Here is a 22,502-nt window from a genome sequence, read left to right as displayed (position 1 = left end):
AACCACGGCTAAGACAAGCAGTAAAGTAACACTGGCAAGCAAAATGATGACTTCTAAGATTAGTCTATTGTAACCATATATTTTACTTTGTGAATGCCTACATAAAGTTTTTTGTTTCTTTTTTAAAACACTGCTGGTTAGAATAGACCAGGGCTATCAACTATAGAGCTGGAAACATAATCATAATCGAATTCCCTAAAAAAGCCACAAACTTGTTTTACAGCCTTAAGTTTTTATCCAGGGCTACTGCTATAATTTTTTAGTATTCAGCCTCACTTTGAAAAGCTAAGCCACTTACATGAATACGTCAGTAGCATCTTCATAAAAATCTTTTCTGTTAACTTTAGCTCAAAGTAAGGCTTTATCTTTCCATTCTGAATCTTACTGTACAATTCTAAACTGGTCCATCAACTTTTTTCTCCTGCTTTTTGCAAATATCAGTGTTCTCACTTAAAACTAGTTCTTGGTTTTTGTCTTTCACTAGAGAAAATGTTACCACCTCTATGACAAGAGGTTTTCTGTGATAAGTCTGAATTTTGCTGTATTCTTGGTTGGTTTCACTTCACAATAGAGTATACAGATATCTTTTACACATACAATGCTATTTTAACTTCTATAAGCTTTGTGAGTTATAAATGAAGGGCAGAGAAATCAAGTAATTTGCCCAAGACCCAATATAATAAATATTAGAACTGGAACTTAAATTCTGGTCTTCTGATTCTGAATCCTGTGTTCACTTGAAGGTGAATGATCCCAGTCTGAAATGACTGATGTTTCCAGTATGGACTGACTGAACTTTTATCAAGAATATTTTTTTTTATATTCAAATAAGGACTCAGATAAAAAGATAAATTATAGGCATAGAGAGAAGCATTTATCTTCCATCTATCTATAAATGCTTAACAGAAAAGTAGCCCCTTTTTTACCTAGTCCATTTTAATACTTAAATATACATAATAGACATTGTCTTTAAAAGACAAAAGCCCAATAAAAACAGGGCGAATCCTTCTCTACATAGTAGTAAATAGGTTTTCACATAATGGACTTATATATGCTCTTCTTTGTCAATATGTTAAAATAGAAACATTGTTAAAATAGGAACAGTATCTGTTCTAATGAATTGCATAATTTATTTATAAACTTTTTTTTCCCCAGCACAAATTCATTCTTGCTTTGGGAAGATGCAGGTTTTAAAGATGAAATTATCCTTCTGCAAATTATAGATACACAACATTTAAAACAATGTTGAAATTCTATATGTTCAACTCCAGTTGGCAAAAAGAATTTTGAATCTTCAGCTAAACTAGAGGCCATCAGTCTTAAGATTTCCTGTTATATTTGCTATAAAGCATCTCAACAGATGGATTCCAGAATAGGTCACAGAACTGTGAAAAGAAAAGAAAACTTTTCTTATTTCAGATATAGTAATATATTTGAATTCATCTAACTTAAAAACTGCTTAAAAACTCTTGAGTTCCACGTATGAAACCGAATGTTTTAATTTGTTCTACCTTTCCTCTCTTCCACCAGCCTCTTGTATTCGAAATCTAATGATCCACATTATCTGATCAATTTCCTTCCGGATCCTAAAAATTTCACCGTATCTACAACTTTGCCTTTTATTAACCAGACTAAGTTTTTTTTTTTTTTTTTAAATTGAGGTATAATTGACACGTAACATTAGCTTCAGTTGTACAACATAATGATTAGATACTTGTATATATCGTAAAATGATAGCAGTAAAGTCTAGTTAACATCTGTCATCAAGCATAATTACAATTTTTCCTTTTCTTGTGATGAGGAATTTTAAGATCTGCTCTCAGCATCTTTCAAATATGCAATACAGTATAATTGTCACCATGCTATATATCTCAATGACTTGATTATTTTATAACTGGAAGTTTGTACCTTTTGATCCCCATCACCCATATCTCCTATCCCCCAACCTCCACCTCTAACAACCACCAATCTCTGTATCTATGATTTTGCTTTTTTGTTGTTTCTCAAATTCCACATATAAGTGAGATCATATGGTATTTGTCTTTTCTGCCTGACTTATTTCACTTAGTATAATCCCCTCAAAATCCACCCATGTTGTCACAAATGGCAAGATTTCATTCTTTCTTATGGCTGAATTGTATTCCATTGTATATACATCCACACTTTCTTTGTCCATGCATCTACCAATGGACAGTTAGGCTGTTTCCATATTTTGGCTATTGTAAATAATGCTGCAGTGAATGTGGGGGTGCAGGTATCTTTTTTAAATTAGTGTTTTTGTTTTCTTCAGATAAATACCTATAAGCGGTATTTTGGGATCATATGGTAGTTCTATTTTTAATTTTTTGAAGAACCTCATACTATTTTCCATAGAGTCTGCACTAATTTCATTCCCAAGCGTGTACAAGGGTTCCCTTTTCTCCACATTCTCACCAATGCTTGTTATTTCTTGTTTTTTTTTTTTTTTTTTTTTTGCCTTTTTGATAATAGCCATTCCAATAGGTGTGAGGTGGTATCTCATTGTGGTGGTTTTGATTTGCATTTCCCTGATGGTTAGTGATGCTAAGCATCTTTTCATGTTTTCATCTTTTCCTGTTGGCCATGTGTGTGCACTCTTCGGAAAAATGTCTATTCAGATCCTCTGCCCATTTTTTAATCAGATTTTTTTTTTTTTTTGCTATTGAGTTGTAGGAGTTATGTATTTCAGATATTAGCCCCTATCAGATACATGATTTGCAAATACTTTCTTTCATTCAGGAAGTTGCCTATTCATCTTGTGGATGGTTTCCTTTGCTGTGCAGAAGCTTTTTTTACAGTTCACTGTAGTCCCTCGTGTTTATTTTTGCTATTGTTGCCTTTGCTTTTGGTGTCGAATCCAAAAAATCATTGCCAAGTCTGATGTTAAGGGCCTATGTTTTCTTCTAGGAGTTTTATGGCTTCAGGCCTTACGTTCAAGTCCTTAATCCATTTTGAGTTAATTTTTATGTATAATGTAAGACAGTAATCTAAGTTTCATTCTTTTGCACGTAGCTCTCCTGTTTTGCCAACACCAGATATTGAAGACACTGCCCTCCTCTCATTGTATATTCTTGGCTTCTTTGTCATAGTGACCATATATGTGTGGGATTATTTCTGGCCTCTCTATTCTGTTCCATTGATCTATGTGTCTTTTTTTATGCCAGTACCATACCTTTTTGATTACTGTAACTTTACAATATAGTTTGAAATCAGGGACCATGATACCTTCAGCTTCGTTCTTTCTCAAGATTGCTTTGGCTCTTTGTAGTCTTTGGTAGTTCCATACAAATTTTAAGATTGTTCTATTTCTGTGAAAAATGCTATTGGAATATCTTCTATTTTTGCCTTTTATTTCCTAGACTAAAAGTTTTGATTTCTTTAGTTTATTCTTCTTGTGACAAAGATTCAACAACCTTGATAATTTAGACCTTTTTTTGTCATTTTAAAAAATCATCATCACCATTATTGTGTCTATTACTGTCTACTCATCTTACTATATCCATCCATATGCATCCATCCATTTGTCAGCTGGAAGTGCCCACATGGTTTCTCAGGCTACATGAACTTTTATGAATACACTATGATTTTTATGGATACAAGAATTGTATATACCTGCATATAAAACAGGTAAAATATTTTCTGCTGTACTCCTAATTCCCTTCTTGATAAAATATAGCATTTTAGACTTTTTGACCAAAGCTGCTTGCTTGAGAACAGCCCATAATGATTTCTGGGTTATAAGTGAAGTTATATAGTTTAAAGAAGAAATACAAGTTGGACTGTCCACACATTAATTATGGCATCTTGAACTCATTTGCAACATTTCTGTCAATGTTGTAATGTGATTTTCTTTGTCTTTAGAGTCCATTGTCTTTGCTTGGAATTCCACTATATAAAAAGCAATTATACTGTACCTACTTACATATTTCTCCCATGAGTTATACAGACAGACTGATCCCAACATCAATTTTTAGGGGCTCTTCACCATTTACACATCTCTACTCAGCTGGGGCAGAGTTCTGACATGAAGTTCAGCACTTAACTTTTGCCAAAGCCTTAAAGGCCAAAGCTTGCTGGCCTATACTTCCACCTTTCTCCTATAAGGATTATAGGAAGAGAAGGAAATAAAACCTGACTTATTTTATCATAATTATTTCATGAATAGGCCAAACTTCTTTCTGGAGGGATGGACTAGGACTTGGTCATGCACATAAAGCCAAGGAATGTATATAACTCTACTTTCTGAATTGGGTTTTGAGAGCTACAAAGTCCAGTCTGCCAAATTCCTGTATGTGGTCACTATATACAATGAATGTTGAAGTTCTTGAAAGTCACCAGGCTCCTGCATCTCAAGTCTTAGACTTGAATGGCTTCTGCAGTGCCTTGGTCACTTACGGCAAGTACAATGGCAGCAGTGATTCCAGGGTCATACAGCAGAGAATGCTGACATATCTAAAGAAGTGAATATCTTTAAAAAGTACTGAGAATCTGATACTCTGGGTTGTTGGCCTAACCCTGCTACTTACTGACTTGGCAAGAAAGGAAGCTAACATTTATGATGTGTCTGTGTGTACAGTCATTTTATTTGATCATTCTAACAATCACATTTTTACTAGTGAGAAAACAGACTCAGAAAATGAAATAAATTGCTTTAAAATCTATAGCCAAGAAGTAGAAGAACCATGCAAAATCAAGGCTGTCTGACCCCAAAGCCCATGCTCTTTCTATTTAAACCAATACCTCTCTGCAACTTATTTCATTTCCTTGACCTATAACCGTAGCTGGAAATAGGGATGTTTACTGTGAGGACCAGGTAAGTGTTATGAATGATGTAACCTTCCCCAAGACCATCTGTTTTCAGATAGCTCTAGTTGTTCTCAATGTCGAGCCACCATCTAACCTGATTGGTCTGATGGCATGTAGCTCAAAGCTATGTGGAACTACTGCTAGATCATTCCCTTGTTTGGAACACTATAATTCTATTAATGTAGGTCAAGAAAACATTGTCAGTTTTTTCCCCAGCCCCATTAAACTGTTAATTCAAATTCAGCTTATAGTCAACTAAAGATTAATTTTTTTCCCCAATAAATGCTGCTGTTAAGCCACAGTCATCTGTCCATCTTATGTTTGTGCTGCATTTTTAGTGACGGTCTCACTTCCTTCTTATTAAACAGTTAAAAGAAACAGCTATTCTTCCATGACAATGCTCAGGGCTCTAAGAAGTAGGATTTCATTCCTGCCCCTAGGAGTCTCCATTATACAGATGGGACACAGACAAATGAACAGGATAAATACTTGAATGAAAGTCAAGGGAGAAGAGCATTTTGTAGGAATGACTGAATGAAGGATTCTGACAGGCACGTTCATAATTACAAACAATTTAAATGTGATCTGGATTGGTAGGACCTTGAATGACTGATTAGGGGACAGTTTCATATACAACTGTTACTTGGTTTAATTATTTCTCATAGCAAATACCATATTGCTTTCCTCAAAGAAGTTACAGTAAGAAAATCCTATGGGAATGGCACTATATCTCTGCTCCAGTACAAGGTACTTACCATATCCAAGGTATAAGCTAAAAGTATAGACTCATGTTTCATCACTAAACTCTATCAAATATCTCAAAATTGTGAGCTCTAGAAATAACCATTCTGTCTCTACCAATGCTTAATTCTAACTTCTAAGAAGCATTTCTTTATATTTGGTCTCTTTAAAGAAAAATTTTTATCCCTCACAGCCTGCATGGCTTTCTACTATAGAGATAATTTGTTTTTCTTTGAAATTGAGAAAAGCATGGTAGTATCTTTATTGTGGCTGTTATTTAGCTGATTTTAAAAAGTAAAAGTTTTCACTTCTGCTGAGATCTCTGATTGAGCTAGGCTGCAGGGAAGATCCAGCAGGAGCCTGCAGAAGGAAGACAAAATAGAAGGAAGAAAAAAATAAAAGTGCTGATGGGTTGTACCAATAAGTCATGGTTAAGTGCATAGTCTTCCAAACTCCTCTTATTTTAAGTGATACCTCAATTTAAGAAACACTATATAATACTAAAGGATGTTAGTACATAAAGTTATAAAATAATTCAACTTTTACCTTATAGGAAACAACTGAGGAAAACATCCTTGTGTTTCAGTGTCAACAAATTTCTGGATCTGAAGCACTTGTTTTAAAAGATGTCCCCTGGAAGATTTGTCAATTTTTGTTAATACCATCTGTAAGAAAACAAATACTTAAGCATTAGAAATTAAGTCTTTTTTAATATACAGTTTTATACATTTTAGCTACAATTTTTGTTTAAAGATTTATTTATTTATTCTAGAGAGAGAATGAGTGCATGGCGGGGGGTGGGGTGGGGAGGGAGAGGGAGAGAGAAACCTTAGCAGACTCTGGCTGAGCATGGAGCCCCATGCAGGGCTCAATCCTGCAACCCCAAGATCATGACCTGAGCTGAAACCAAGAGTCGGACGCTTAACCAACTACACCACCCAGGCACCCCTAGCTACACATGTTTAATAACAAGTAGGTGATCCTTGTAAGTTTCTTAATCTCTCTATACTTATTTTTTCATCTATAAAATAAAAGCAACACTCCCAAAAGGAGTTACCATGAAGATTAAATGAATTAATGTATGCAATGTATAAAGCATATACTATGTGTTTGCTGTTTAATGGTGCTTTAACTACACAGGGCCAACATATCTTGGATTCAAGACTAGTGAAAAGGACCCTTGAGCCGTATTTGCAATTGACATAAAACAAATTTCATATGATCACTATATATCTTATGTTAACTAAGACACATAATATTATTAGGTTGATCCATATAAAATTGCCAACTTATAATCATTTTTGACCTACAAAATGGTTCTGCCTTATATGTAATAATATAAAGGAAAAACTAGAAATCAGGCTATTTGAATCTTATATCCACTACAATTATAGGATGACTACAAAATCAATTAAAAAGTAAAACTTTGACCTTCAATTTTCCTGGGGAATTTCTATAAAATTAAATTTCCTGACTATTCATTTATGCTTTTCAGTTATAAAAAACGTTAATGGTAAAAGGAGTGAGAAGCAGAAAGTGTGTGGTTTCTAATGACTTGTGAGTCCCTCCAATTGGGAGTCTTTCCTCATAAGAGCAAATATGCTGATATTTAAAAGGAGACATAATTCCTCTATCACAACCTCTTTCCAAAGAAGAAAGCAATGTTTCTTTTGAAACTGAGGAAAATATACAATTTTACAAATTGGTACCTATGATACCAAATCAGGAATACTATATCACTTAAAACCAGTTTGGCACTACTGGGTATTTTCTACTATGTGGACTATAATCAAACTTTTGGCTCCTCATACTGACTGTAGTTATAGCTTATGCTTCACAGGGCTTTTGCAAACCCCCAAAATTCCATAACCCCAAGAATACAAAAACATCGCTGATTAGTAACATGCTTTGATTTGCATTAAACTTCACTGTTACATTTTAGTGGTTTCCTTTTTTTGAAACCAAATTATAGTCAATGGATTCTTTTCCTTAGAAAGGAACTCTGGAGTGCTGTTTTTTCTGGAAAACTCACAAAGCAAAGTAAATGTGGATACCAATCTACTAATTTGTATTCTATTCTAGGACAAACAACAGAAAAAAATACTGGTAAGATATTCCCAGAAGAATGTAAAAATCCTACCTGTGTGTGCTGGAGCCTGCTATTTTCTTGCAATGGTTCTTAAACTACAAATTACTTTAGCAAATTTTTCAGTTGCAATGTCATTTATACTTGGATAAGTAGTATATGCCAAACTGCTGTTAAAGAGCCACTAATATGTTTTAGACAAATTTTATATTGCCATTAAAAAAAATGAAAGGGAAAAGCACTTAGGAACACTAAATGAACAGCTTAAAAATACTTTACTTTGACTATAATTTTGAAAATTTAAGCTGAGAGAAAGAAAAAGAATATAAATACCACAGAACTTATCTACTAATGGCTGATAATCAAAAAGATTATTTGAGAACTACTCTTGCAGAGACAAGACCTGCTCTCTCACTAAAAAGACACACACACACAAGCATGTGCACATGCATACACACAAACTGGTATTTCCAACAGCAACCATGATTCAAAAGAAATACTTACCACATAAGGTAATGCAAATTCTTCACACATTCCTATGGCAATACTGTCGGTTTTTTGAATTCCGACAACACTATCCACTAACAAAAATGTTCTCATCAAACTATAAGAATGCAGAAATAAAAATTAATGACAATATCAAATATACTCATTCATTTCTCCCCCTGACCCTCACTATCCTGAGAAATTTTCTTTTGAATAATTTTCACTCCAAAATTTAAAAATTTTTTAGGCAAAAGGAATTCTCAGTTCACTAGAAGTTCATCCTACAATCCAATAAATCTCAATGCCATTACTTTCAATAACTAAATTTACTAAATATTAATTTATTTCAATAGCAAGTATTGGACCTAAGATCCTCTGCCTAGGGCTGGACACAAAGATGAGTGAGTCCCTTCCTTTAAAAGCTTGAACTCTAGGGACACCTGGGTGGCTCAGTCAGTTAAACGTCTGCCTTTGGCTCAGGGCATGATAGTTTATTACACCTAGACTACTGCTTCCCTATTATCAAGATGTTTTGCGTGTTTCATTAGATGGTTTAGTGCTTTCATTAAACCATTTTTTAAAAGCATGTACAACACTATAAAATATGTGTTAAGCTAAAATGATGTAAAGATGACAAAAAGTTCCACATTGGGCTCCTTGCTCGGCGGAGAGCCTACTTCTCCCTCTGCCTGCTCTGCCTACAGTTCCCCCTGCTTGTGCTCTCTCTCTCTGACAAATACATAAATAAAATCTTAAAAAAAAAAAAAAAAGCTTGAACTCTAGTGGGGAAAGAGACATGAACTCAATTAACTGTAAGTTATCACAAAAATGTCTAAATTCTCAAATATTATTTTAAGAGTAACAGATAAGAGAAACCAGAGACATTATGTTTTGTATTTTTTGTGTGTAAATATTTCATCTTAGTTTCTGTGTAAAGCTACAACAAGCAAGATACTTGTAGATACTTTTTTATATTTCAAAAATTAATTTTTCTATATGTTGTGCAATGCTTAAAACAGAACTGCAATTTGACTACCTATGGAGACAACAAAGATAACATTTACAGAGGATGTGATATCAGAGGTATTTTTAAAATGTACTGAGGTTTATTTAAATTTAGTAAATACCACATTAACCAATAATTTTTATTTTCAAAATTAGCCACCCACAAGTTTGACATAAGAAAATTAATGAACTCTGCTGAAATACATTTATAGTCTTAATTTAGAAAAACTTTTGAATTTAAGATTAAGCTAATCTACAAGAAAAAAATAAGCAAGCAGTACATAATTTGGCCCTAAATATTGTACTGTAGAATATTATGAGAATAAAATGGACTTTCTAAAAGAAGTCACTTGATAATATGGAGTCATAATGTGGAGAATGTTCCATTAATGAAAACATGCTTTTGGATTAAATTTATAAGAAAATATTTTCCTTACTTCCTTCGTTCTTTTAGATAGGTCTCTACCATGTCAACAAAATCTTCGGGAGCTCTATAGCCATAACCTGGCATGTCCACCAATGTAAAATATTTTCCAACTTTGAAAAAATTCATTTTCTTTGTGTGCCCCTGACAAAATAAATGGAAAAATAAAAAATTTCTTAAAATACATCCTTTATATATTTAATGACTCAAAATATTTTCAATTCAATCAGCATATATTTATTAAAAGCCTAAGTGTTCTGAATATAATCCTAGCTGTGCTGCTAATGATACAGGAAAAGAATATAGAAGGGAAGTGGCTGGAGATAAGCTTAGAAGATACTACTTCTTCCCTCCAATTCATTTTTAAGAGCATCCATATGACTTAAGAAGAACTTTTGATTAGGAATATGTACCCAAAATATGTCAGAGTCTTTTCATTAGCTCTTTCTCAGGGAAAAGTTACCCTATAATGGTGTCACTACATTAGTCAATATTCTCTGATGAATAATATATCTCCACTTTAAAGAGAAATAAATTATGGCACAGATTGGTTAAACTAAAAATACCTACTGTCAGTCATATAGGTTTTCATAAAACCTAGATGCAAAACCTGATAGTTTATTACACCTAGACTACTGCTTCCCTATTATCAAGATGTTTTGCATGTTTCATTAGATGGTTTAGTGCTTTCATTAAACCATTTTTTAAAAGCATGTACAACACTATAAAATATGTGTTAAACTAAAATGATGTAAAGATGACAAAAAGTCATGGTTTTGTGTCCAATGACACTATTAATCAGAAAACAAAAGATTAAGATAAACAGCTTAAAAAGTCAATTTTTGGAACTTAGAACAAATATTTTCAGAGGGAAGATTTTATAAAACAGTGCTTAGGTTCCCAATCAGTTGAGATGTCTATCCATAGGAAAATGACAGATTAGGAATGTCAAGAATACATTTCTTCCTCACAGCAGAAAGGGAACCCACCCCACCTAGAAATCAGAGTTTAGCTGTGTTATTTGGTGAGACAGAGTAGGCCTAAGGATAGGAGATTTAATGAATTACAATCATCAGCATCAGTGATGGAGCCAGGGAATCAACTATATGAAGAAATGGGGAGGAAGAGAAGACTAGGGAAGCTTCATGGAAGGGTTCCAACGCAAAGAAAGTGGGGCAGTGAGCCGTAGGTTGGTGGGAACGTTTTGCCATGGATAGATAATAAGGTGAGGGGAACTGGGGGTGAGTTTTAAGGACACCGTATCTTAGATATTGGTAGTCTGCATCACTGAGAAAGAGTAGAGGAAATTTAAAAAATGACAGAAAGCTACTAGAGCAGACTGGCTGGGATAATCACATAATTTGGCCCTGGGTAAACTGGGGTCTGCCCAATATATATACGTATATGTATGTGTATATATCTGTATCTGTATCTACACCTGCATTTAAGAGACAAGGGGTAGTAAGAGAAGGGAGGGAGAAAGGAGTTAGCAAGGTATACAAAATTATAGGAGGGAAAAGCCACTTCAAAGCAGTTTCCTCTAAAACCAGGGTAGGACTAGATGATCATTCTTAAAGAAGCAAATATAGAATGGCAATAGAACACTTTATTTGGCAACTTTTTGGAAAAGATTTGGACAAAAGATTTCCTCAAGAAACTGGCAAGACAGCTAAAATAAATCCAGACTTCCTTCCTTCTTCTTCAGGGATATATATACAGGCATCAATAAAATGTCTTACTTTACTACTTGTTTCAAAGAAATCACTGTCCTAGGAACTTAGCAAGTATGATTTCTTGTACCTCTCAACATTAGTTACTTTAGTCAATTCAGAGATAGTTCAGACATATTTTACATTTCAATGTACTGTTTCTTTTATATCCCACCTCCCCAACCCTTTCCTTCAACATACCGGTTTCTTGGAGACTCTGACTTCAACCTCTGGGGCCAGTGAAAATAAGGCTTTTATTAGAGAGGATTTTCCAACATTGCTTCTGCCTATAAAACACACCTTATACAAGGAAAAAGAAGATAACTGAATACTAGGTTTATATATACATTTTTTTTTAAAGATTTTATTTATTTATTTCTTTGAGAGAGAGAATGAGATAGAGAGAGCATGAGAGGGGGGAGGGTCAGAGGGAGAAGCAGACTCCCTGCTGAGCAGAGAGCCCGATGTGGGACTCGATCCCGGGACTCCAGGATCATGACCTGAGCCGAAGGCAGTCGCTTAACCAACTGAGCCACCCAGGCGTCCCTATACATTTTTATTATATGTTGTATTAGCTGAAAAAATCTGTCAAACTATTGTCTTGCCTAGCCATGTAAAAAGGTGGCTTATGTTTAGTCGAACCTCAAATTCTAAAATATAGCTACTATCTACTGAATGATTCCCAGTGCCAGGTACTTTTCAAAGCACTTAATATAAATTTTCTTACCTACTTTTTTACAACAACCCTATAAGGTAGGTAATATTATTATCCCCATTTTACAAATGATAAAACTAGAGGTAAAGAGATGTTAAATAACTGGCCCCAAATTATATAGCTAGAAAGGAAAGAAGTTGGAATTTAAACTCAGGACATCTATATCCAGAACCTGTGCCTTTAACTACATTATGCTACTCAAGAATATCTGGGACATTTACTAAACATTCCATATTTACAAACTTTTTGAAGTTAAAAACTAGATGCATCTCAACAAAACTTATTCTAAAGTACAACTACATGTCTGAAACTGCATTTCCCCATGAACTCCCAGAGTAGACTGTAACACCATTGTATTTATGAAGTTATTCCTTCCCTTTGACCTCTTGTTCCAATTAAGCTTTTCTCCTTTAGCCCTCTATAGTGTAGAAAGGAACATAATGTTCCTGATACTAACCATTAATATACATGACTCTGCTTTTTAACATGCTATTGAAGGGGGTACAATACCAATCAGTGGTTCTAGGTGAAGGTGGTATCACCCTCTGGCCGGGAGGCGTTTTGGAAATCTGGAAGGGCATTAAATTAAATGGCTTTTTATTGAGGTTATTTGAATAACCTCAGGTTATATATATATGTATATATGAATAGGACTGGGTGGCAGTGGGTGGGGCCAGGGATGCTATATATCTTTCAAGACTGCCGTTAGTCCTTCAACATGAATTGATCTGTCCTGCATAAATTTCAAATGCTCTGCCAGATTAAATCCAATGATAATATATAAACAAAACTAGGGGCGCCTGGGTGGCTCAGTTGGTTGGGCGGCTGCCTTCGGCTCAGGTCATGATCCTGGAGTCCCGGGATCGAGTCCCGCATCGGGCTCCCTGCTCGGCGGGGAGTCTGCTTCTCCCTCTGACCCTCCCCCCTCTCATGTGCTTGCTCTCTCTCATTCTCTCTCTCTCAAACAAATAAATAAAATCTTTAAAAAAAAAAAAACAAAAAAAAAAACAAAAAACAAAACTAAATTTTAAGAAACGAATTACACAAAAAGTCCAGTAATTCAGAAATTTCAGTCAAAACACGACGCTATCTCAAAATTATTAAATGACTTACCTACCCCTTAGTTCTATTTAAACTATCATAGCAGTTCTGATTAGAAGGAAAATTTCCACTGCAGTGGTGCAGTGGCAAATAATGAGCTCTCTAAGACATGCATAAAATGCACACTCATGGAATTTCATTAAAAGTTGATTTAAAAAAACCTACATTGTTGCCATGTATATATAATTATTACTTTTGCACGACAGAAGACTTAGACTGGGTGAAAATTACGTACTGATAAGGATCACCACATTTGTGTAACTATTATACTTTTCATATTCTTCACTTTGTCTCATTTATCTCGGCATGTTTTCCCTTACGTTAATTAAAAAGGAAAAAGATAATAAAAAGCCATTTAAATTTCTGAACTGATTTGGGTTTTACAATCTTCTAGTCTTGTACATTCATTACCAAAATAACAAACTATATATGCTTATTTAGTTAAAATAATTACATGCGTCCCCACAAAGCTAGAAAATCTCTCTCGTTCGGTGACAAGAACAGGTGAGGGCAAAATGCCTGCCCGAGTGGTCACGACCTGAGGGCAGCGGTGGCTCTCACCTCAGGGTGGGGGAGGTCCGGGGCGTGGTCGAGACGCACCGCGGAGCTGAGGTACTCGATGCGGTTGCGGCCCGTGGCCGTGAAGATGCTCTCCGCCTTGGAGATGTCCTCCAGACTCGGGTCGAAGGTCTTCACGTGAAGGTCCAACCTCGAGTCTGGTGTGAGCTGCCGCTGGAGTTCCTGTAGTGGGAACGCGAGCTTCGTCATTCGTCTCGTGGGCAGCCTGAGAACTTCCGCGAAGGTTTGGAACGTGCTGCAAGCTCGGTTCACGCGCCCCAGCGCCGCCGGCCGCTTCAATAGCTTGCCGGTGGGTAGTCGCAAGCCCCGTGCTGTCATTTTCCTCTCCCAGAAGTCCCGCGCTGGGCCTCGCGCCGAGGTCTGGTTTGCGCCTGGGTGATCCCGCTCCCGCTATGCCTGATGGGAATTGTAGTCTCATCTGGCCTCACACACGCGCCTCAGAGCTGCCAATCCACAGAGGCCGAGGCAGCGGTTTCCCCGCGACGGGGAGGTGGGTGTGGGGACTCGGGGGCTGATCGTTGACTCACGCTCAGCTCCAGACTGACGACTGTGCCTTTGACTTGTGTATCACTGTGGGAAGGTTGTTTGACAGTTTGCAGAGGTGCAAAGACATACCTGGGCTGTGTGGCCCTCGAGTGTCAAACGCGAAAGAGCAAACGTGTGAAGCTCTGGTGGATTCCAGGCCTGTTTACGCCTCACAGTATCCGGTTGTCTCATGGATCATTGACGTTTGTTGACGTATACATCACTAGGCAAAGCTAATTCCGTTGTAGAGCTGCAATGAATATAGAGTCCAAGAGGGAACTGTCAAAGCCCAGGAAAATCAGGCCAAATCAGTATTAAAGGGGATTCAGTCTGGTGGATGGGATGTTGCAACACTCTCTGTGTTCTTGTGATATTCTGACTGATGGTTGGCAGCATATTGGTTCCAGGTGGTCTGTCTGGGTGAACTAGCACCCTCTCCAAAAGATCTAGCCTCCTGCCTAGGCAGGGTGTCAGGGTTTAGATTCAGTATAGGATTTAAATCCTAGTGGGAAAAAGGAATGTGGATTAGGAAACCAAGCAGCTACTTAAATCGTACGGATTGCGCAAACATAACAAGGACGTGAGATAAGGCTTGAATTGATCCAAGGGGATCGCTCCTCCCAGAGAACTGTGGAAATGCCACCCTGGGTCTAGTTCCACAGCACTGAGGTTAGGATGTATTTTGCTAAACTGTAGAAGCCTGGGGAGGCCGATAAGTGAGGACTGTATTCATGTACTGTGCTATTATGTACTCCCCTGTATAATATTGTATGTACATTATCTAACAGAGTGATCAGGCACCCCTGCTAGATTCCATCATTTGTTAATTCATCAAATATGTAATGAGCACCAATTATATGCCAGGCACTATACTAGGTGCTGGAGATATATCAGTGAGTAAATGAAACAGGTAAGAGTTTCTGTCCTCATGTTATTGCCTTGAGACAATAATTAAGTAAAACACAGAATATACTGGATAATAAATGCTTAGGAAAAAGCCAAAGCTGAGTCACTAGAGTGTGTGTGTGTGTGTGTGTGTGTGTAGAGCTGTAGGAGTGTTGCATTTTAGTGTGATCCTCACAGAGCAGGTGATATTTGAGTGCAAACTTGAAGGAGGTGAGAGAAGCATTCCAGATATATGTGCAAAGGCTCAGAGGCAGGAGTATGTATGGCTTTCTGAAGAACAGCAAGGAGGCCAACGTGGCCAGAGTGGAGTAAACAAGGATGGATGCTGGCAGTGACTCTAACTATTCCTATCAAATTAGTTTGGATATAGACATTTGAACTGAATGTGTATTGTTTTTTTGCTGTTTGGCATCCCTTGCATAGAAAGGAACCATCTATTCCCACTCTATGTGGGTCTCTTGGGGCTATTGATAATAGAACTCTACTGATTACAAGAGGTAGGGTTTGGTCATACATTGTATGTATTATGAGAATAATGACTATGTGAGTAATGTGCAGGTGACCCCAACCAAGCCACTCATTATGTTGAAGTTGGATGGGCAGCTGGCTCTGCTATTAAGTCACAGTGCTAGAATGTGATTCTAGCACTCATGATGGCCCTTCTTCCCAGCTACGTGGAGGACACCTACAGCGCTTTAAGAGACAATGATGCTAACACACAAAAACAATATTGAGAGGTGGGGGTCCAGGCAGTGTGACTCCTATGAACTATGTTGAATATCATGTTCTCTGTCCCTCAGCTCTTCAATCACACAAGTCAATGTGTTCCTCATCTTGCTTTTACTGGACCTGATTTGACATGAATTTGACTGCAATCAAGAGTCCTGATTAATACAGCATTGTAAGATGTTGTGTGGTTCCTCATGTAAATCCAGAGCCATCAGACTAGTGGGATAGTTGGAGTGGCCTATGTAAATTTCAAACCTATTATAGAGGAGTCACAGTAAAGCTTCAGGGCTTAAAGTACCTGTGGCTGCAGGTTAGGCAGGCCAAAATGTTATCCTCCCTTAATGTAAAGGCTCGAATTCAGGGAGTTCAAGTTTCCCTTCCACTCAGGATATTTCTTCATCCAGTGGGTATTTATGATGTTTGGTAAAGGTCAGCAATCTAGTTACATTGTGAAAATTAGCAGAGTTCAGGATGTGTTTATGGTTCATCCTCCTGAGAAAAAGTACCTTCTGTTTGACAGCTTAGGAGGTAGTTCACCACAAAGTTAACAAGATTGTACTATTCAGTATGACTTGGGGAGGTATTACCTACTTTGCATACACTTCTTAGCATCAGCTTTTATTGCTACAATCTATCTGGCCTAAATGCTATAGTTTTACTCTGTCACGTTCATCTAATGAGAATGGGAAGAACACAGGTAGATCAGTGGCAGGATCTTACCATTAGGACAGGGTTATCTCAGTTGTTCTATCAGTGATGTCTGTCTCTATAATGATTGGCCATTAGTTCCAGAGTGATCTCAAATTATGTTCAAATTCTGTAAGTGTCGAGTTTAGGGAATCCATCTAAGACACTGAGAAGGCAAACACTGTAGGCCAAAATAGGTAGAATCAATAATTTCAGAGAGTCAGCAAGCATAGCATACATGTAGATCAACTCTTATCTTAGGCCAAAAATGGTTTGCATGCTCTGACAGAAGCAAAGGCAGAGATTCTAGGAAAACTCACTTCTAGATGCAGAGAAAGGTAATGGACTAGGTCTCCATGTCCAATTTACACACAGATTTTCCTACCGTACTCTGCCCTTGTTTTAGCAATGGTAATTAACATGCATTAAGTGCCTGCTATGCCTGGAATTGATCTGGGTTCCAGGAATAAAAATATAAGAAAAACATGGTCACAACCTAATTGGGACCTCCAACTCTTGTTTTAGGAAGAAAATATTGGGGGAAAGGAAGAAGGAAGAGGCATTATATGAATGAGAGCAACGTGGGAGAACCTACCACATGTAACTTAAATTGCTTAAATTGTAATAATTACTATCTGAATGGATGATGTAAATTTAAAATGTACTGAATTATGTTTTTCTCAAGTTTTCTGCACAACAGCTCATTTCATTTAAAAAATGTACATTAGGGGTGCCTGGGTGGTTCAGTTGGTTAAGCATCTAACTCTTGGTTTCAGCTCAGGTGGTGATCTCGGGATTGTGAGATGGAGCCCCAAGCCAGGCTCTGTGCTCATTGCGGAGTCTGCTAGAGTTTCTCTCTCCCTCTTCCTCTACCCCCTGCCCCACCCACGCTCCCTCTCACACTCGCTTTTTCTCTCTCAAATAAATAAGTTAAAAAAATTAAATTTAAAAAATGTACATTAGATATCCCCTAACATGTTGACACGTTTGTGGCGCACACATGCAACATGATGTATGACTTGTTTCTCTAATTTTCTAATTGGGTTATAAAGTATTCTTGAGATTTATTATTTTGCCATCATTCAAGAAACAGCAGAGATGTATTTCCTATGATCCTCTTCTTTGGGAACTCATCAAATAATTTGGTTTCACTTTATATTTCATTAATGTACCTTTAGAGAATCTCTGACTTCAGAGAGGGTTTTTCCTTCACAGAAGCTTTTTGAGCTTTCTTTTAAGGTTGTGCCTGCTGTACTAACAGATTTCTTTAAAGAGATCTGGAGATTAAATATCAGACGGTGCTCATGTGTAGGAGGTAAGTTCTTAGAATGATTTGGGTTTGGAGGAAGGGTAGTGTAGAGCTTCACTTCCTTCAAGGTTGTTTTTCTCAATAGAAAAAAATTATTTTATGTAGTCAATTTTTCTCATTTGTAATTGTGTGTTTGATTTCTCTGCCATATCAGTGTTATTAAAATATTTTAGAACACTCTTCAACTTGTGCTTTTATATTATTCAGATTTGTTTGTTTCTTTGCCAGAAAAAAATATGGATTTTGCTGTTCTCATTGATAACTTCATTAACATTTTAATTCTTATTGCTTGGTAGACAAGGTTATTTTAATGGGTAAATTTGCCTTGTAGTATATCTCTAATCTATATCTTCATTATTTTATTGTAAATGAATGATGTGTTCTCTGGCACCCTGAGTAGATGAGATGGCATTCCAGAGGCAGAGATGTTGAGATAGATTCAGATTGTTTAATTCATTTACAGATAGATTTTGTCAGGGGTCCCCAAGATTACTCCCCAGACTTGGTGGATCCTTAGGAGGACTCACAGGAGTTAGCATGTGATTATACTTTTGGCTATGATTTATCACAGTGAAAGTATACAAAGCAAAACCGGTAAATGGAAAGGCACTCAAGGTAAAGTCTGGAGGTAAATCAGCCACAAGCTTCTATGAGTCCTTTCCCCAGCGGAGTTGCACAGGATGCACCCTATTCTGCCAGTAATGGGTGAAATGTCTCCCAGGAACACCTGCTTGAGCCTAGACTCCAGCATTTGTATCACTGGCTGGTCATGTAGGTCCTTAGTGCCTGTGTAACTGACTGCAGTCACTGAAATTCCAGACTCTCAGAAGGAAAGCAGGTGCTTAGCATAAACCTCATTGTATTGTTCATACAAACAGTAGAGGTACACTGAACCACCATTATCATTTAGGGAACGTTTTCTAATCAAGTTCCCAGACACCAGCCAAGGGCCAATCTGTAAACAAGCCTTTCTGGAGACAGCAGTCATAAGCCTGCTATGTTAACTCTTTTCTGTACATAGATTAAAAGGTAAAAAATTTATTTGAGAGAGAGAGAGAGTGAGTGTGAGTAGGGGGAGGAGCAGAGCAGGGGGGAGAGGTTGGGGGAAAGAATCCCAAGCAGACTCCATGCTGAGCACACAGTCCGATCCGGCGCTCAATCCCACAACCCTGAGATCACCACCTGAGCTGAACCCAAGAGTCAGAGGCCCAACGGACTGAGCTATCCAGGTGCTCCTTTAGGTAAAAAAAAATTAAAAATAAGAAGTTTCTCATCTGCACTTATTATGAGATTGTTTAGTTGTAGGGAAGTTATATTGCAGGTTCTGTTTTAAATACAAATGACTTCTCTGGAGATTTTTGAGAAAAGTGGGATAAACCTACTCTAGTCTTTTTAGTAGAACATGGCAAAACTAGAACTTTGTGGGAGGTAGCTACATCAGCTACCCTTAATGAAGTATGGGGCCTCTAGAGAACAGTTTGCACTGAACAATAGTGGTTGAATTGGTATGAACAGCAGATCCTAGGTTGACTAGGTGCACCCTGGGGTATTTAGCTGCTGTTGAGTGCAGCTAGGTCCTTGACCATTCATTCCCTCCAACCTGCTTACTCACCTCCCTCATGGGCCGGATAATATATTACAAAAGATTTTTTTATGATTACTTTTACAAAGGAGTAATGCCTAGGGTAGAGGTACCAGGCAGTTACCTGATAGGGCAGGATCTCCTGGGTGGAGGGCACAGGAGTGGTTAAGGGTAGAATGTAATGTTAGATTGTTTTTATGCTGTGATGTACCCCTCTACTGCCTAAACCAGTACAAACCAGGGCCTAGACTTTCACTCTTCTCCCTGGATGTTCATTATCTGCCAAGGTAGTTAACTGATTTTACCATGATAAGATGAGCTCACAGACTCACATTTTGAACCCAGAAGGAAAAAAAAATCATTCTAGAAGTAGTAGAGTGAACAGACCTGGTGCACAAAGAATTTAAAATAAGAACAGTAAATATCCTCAGAGAGATACTGGAAAATATAGGAAATATGAAACAAGAAGCTTCAAAGAAGAACGAATTGGAGATATTGGGTATCGATATATTATTGTTGAAGTAAAGATCTCAATGGATGGGTTTCATAATTGAATAGCAGAATGAATATAGCTGAAGAACAAAATAGTGATGTGGACAGTCAGGTTGGAGAATATTCTAAGAAAGGGGTAAAATTCTAAGAATTAGGAGACAGTAATAAGACAAAAAATAAAAAAGATGGGGCGCCTAGATGGCTCAGTTGGTGAAGCATGCGACTCTTGGTCTTGGGGTTGTGAGTTCAAGTCCCTGTTGGGTATAGAGATTACTTAAAAATAAAATCTTAAAAAATAAGTAAATAAATAAAAAATAAAAAAGTTAAGAGCTGTAGGGGATAAGAGAGGAAATGTTAATATCAGTATGAAGTCACTGAAAAATAAATGGCGGGATGTTAGTATTTGAAAAATAATTATTGGGGTGCCTGGGTGGCACAGTCAGTTGAGTGTCTGACTCTTGGTTTTGGCTCAGATCATGATCTCAGGGTCATGGGATTGAGCCCTGCATTGGGCTCTGAGCTCAGTGGGAGTTGGCTGGAGACTCTTTGCCCCTCCCTCAACCTCCCCCTTCTTCTCCCCTCAGGCTCCCTTGCACTCTCTCTCAAATAAGTAAATAAATAACATCTTAAAAAAAAAAAAAGAAAAGGGGCACCTGGGTGATTCAGTCATTAGGCATCTGCCTTCGGCTCAGGATCGAGCCCCGCATCGGTTTCCCTGCTCAGTGGGAAGTCTCCTTCTCCCTCTCCCACTCCCCCTGCTTGTATTCCCTCTCTTGCTGTCTCTCTCTGTCAAATAAAAATTAAAAAAAAATCTTAAAAAAAAAAGAAAAAGAAAAAAGAAAAATAATTACTGAAAGTTTCTGGAATGGAAGATGTAAGACTTCAATTTGAAAGTGTTCATATAACAGAATAGATGAGAAAACTGTATACCTAGATATATTAAATTCACATTTTAGACCACCAAATTCAAAAAAAGCAAGTGCTGCAAGTTTCCAGAGGAAAAATGCAGGTCAACTACTAAGCAATAAAAGTCAGACTGAATTTTCTGAGTAGCAGCACTGGATGCAAGAAGAGAGTAAAGTAGCATTTTTAAAGCATTGAAGAAAATAAAAATCAAGCTAAGCAGTGACGCATGAAAACATATTCTAAAATCCAGAACTAAAACTCTAGTCTAGATCAATGCAACTCAAAGGGCCAATCCAAAAACAGTTTGTTGTCCTTATCTTGATAAGATAAGGAGCTTGTGTGGGAATGTACATCAAATCAATACACTGCTTTTTTATTGAGAAAATCATGCTAAGAAAAAAAAGTCAGCTGAACTAAATTGTGTGCTTAGTAATAGAGTGATTTACACCGCATAAAGCTTTTTTTTTTTTTCCCAATTGCAAACTGATACCCGTTTGTAGACCAACGTTGCTTTGTGGACCATCTTTTCAGGAGCACTGCTCCGGAAGCTATCAGCACGTGGTGAGTGTGGGTGAAGGTGTGCAAGACCCTAGGGACAAAAGAGTGAGCTTAGACATTTGTCTTGGTTTTGTGGTGGAGAAAAGATGTAGGTATTGATAAACCTTAACAATTTATAGGGAAAAATAAGCATATATATGAACTTATTCAGTTGGACTATCCACCATAAGACTAAAACCAGGATGTAGATCTTTTAAAATAGAACAAGGAAATTGCATTTTTCTAATGGAAGAATTAGAAAAAGATAAGTAAATAACCTTAAAGAGAATGGTAAATAGATAATTAGAAATAAGATGGCTGAAATAAGACTATAAGACCTAATATCACAGCAACATAATAAATATAAATAGTCTAAACCAATAAAATGATAAGATTCTTGTATTGGTAAAAAAAAACCAAATAAGACAACAAAATACAAGTTTCAAATCTATCAGATAATTCTATATGTTGTCTTTGAGTCAAAGTTTAAAATAAAAATATGTAGCCTTTCATCTTCTTCTGAACTACTTAATGGAAGCGAGAGGCAGCTGAGGGGATTAATATCTAGAATAAAAGGAACTTTAATATATTACAATATATATATATATATATAATTAACCCAAATAGAGAAAAAGCTAGGCAAAGCATATGAGTGGTCAATTCACTAAGAGGGAAACTAAATTGTGCAGAAACAAGAAAAAGATTTATGACACAATTACATAATGGCTTATGACTCTTCCAAAGATAGAGGGACCATTAAAAGAACACCCAGGCTTAATAATAGTAATTAAATTTGGCCATCTTTGATATCTTGCCAGCATTTGTTCTTATACAAACAACAGGTTTATGTTAAAAAATTTTTGTTCCAAACGTGTATTTGTTAAGGTAGGAGGATAGAACATATTTTATTTAACAATTTGTTACCTTGATTTATAACTTTAAAAATATTTGGATATACCAGAAGTGGGCCTGTACCTACACTCTCACCTGGCTCCACAAATATCAGGGGCGGGCCTGATAAAGGAAGCAGAATTACAAAAAAGCATCATAGCAGGCCTTTATATGTACTGTGGAAGCTTATACAAGTGCTACAGTGGCTCAATGTTGTAGTAATTTCCTATTGCTGCTGTAACAAAGGAACGTAGTGACTTATAACAAC

At 36.9% G+C, this 22,502-nt stretch overlaps 1 protein-coding gene across 3 annotated transcripts; it reads right to left on the bottom strand.

Annotated features, from left to right (window-relative positions):
* Positions 1–1,281: 1,281 nt before the first annotated feature.
* On the bottom strand, positions 1,282–14,031 carry GTPBP8 (GTP binding protein 8 (putative)). 3 transcript variants are annotated; one of them, XM_021692475.1, is made up of 6 exons: positions 13,653–14,031; positions 11,477–11,575; positions 9,580–9,710; positions 8,156–8,255; positions 6,112–6,230; positions 1,282–1,385 (listed from the first exon to the last, which is right to left on the bottom strand). In XM_021692475.1, exons 1-6 carry the CDS (start codon positions 13,986–13,988, stop codon positions 1,304–1,306), a joined length of 867 nt encoding a protein of 288 aa, XP_021548150.1. In that variant the 5' UTR covers positions 13,989–14,031; the 3' UTR covers positions 1,282–1,303. The 3 variants fall into 3 exon arrangements, with proteins under 3 accessions (XP_021548150.1, XP_044770043.1, XP_021548151.1); XM_021692476.1 differs by lacking the exon at positions 1,282–1,385 and adding an exon at positions 5,719–5,925; XM_044914108.1 differs by lacking the exon at positions 11,477–11,575.
* Between the last annotated feature and the right edge of the window lie 8,471 nt (positions 14,032–22,502).

This window comes from Neomonachus schauinslandi, chromosome 1, assembly GCF_002201575.2.
Source record: "Neomonachus schauinslandi chromosome 1, ASM220157v2, whole genome shotgun sequence".
NCBI lineage: Eukaryota > Metazoa > Chordata > Mammalia > Carnivora > Phocidae > Neomonachus > Neomonachus schauinslandi.
This window is presented reverse-complemented; position numbering and strand designations above follow the sequence as displayed.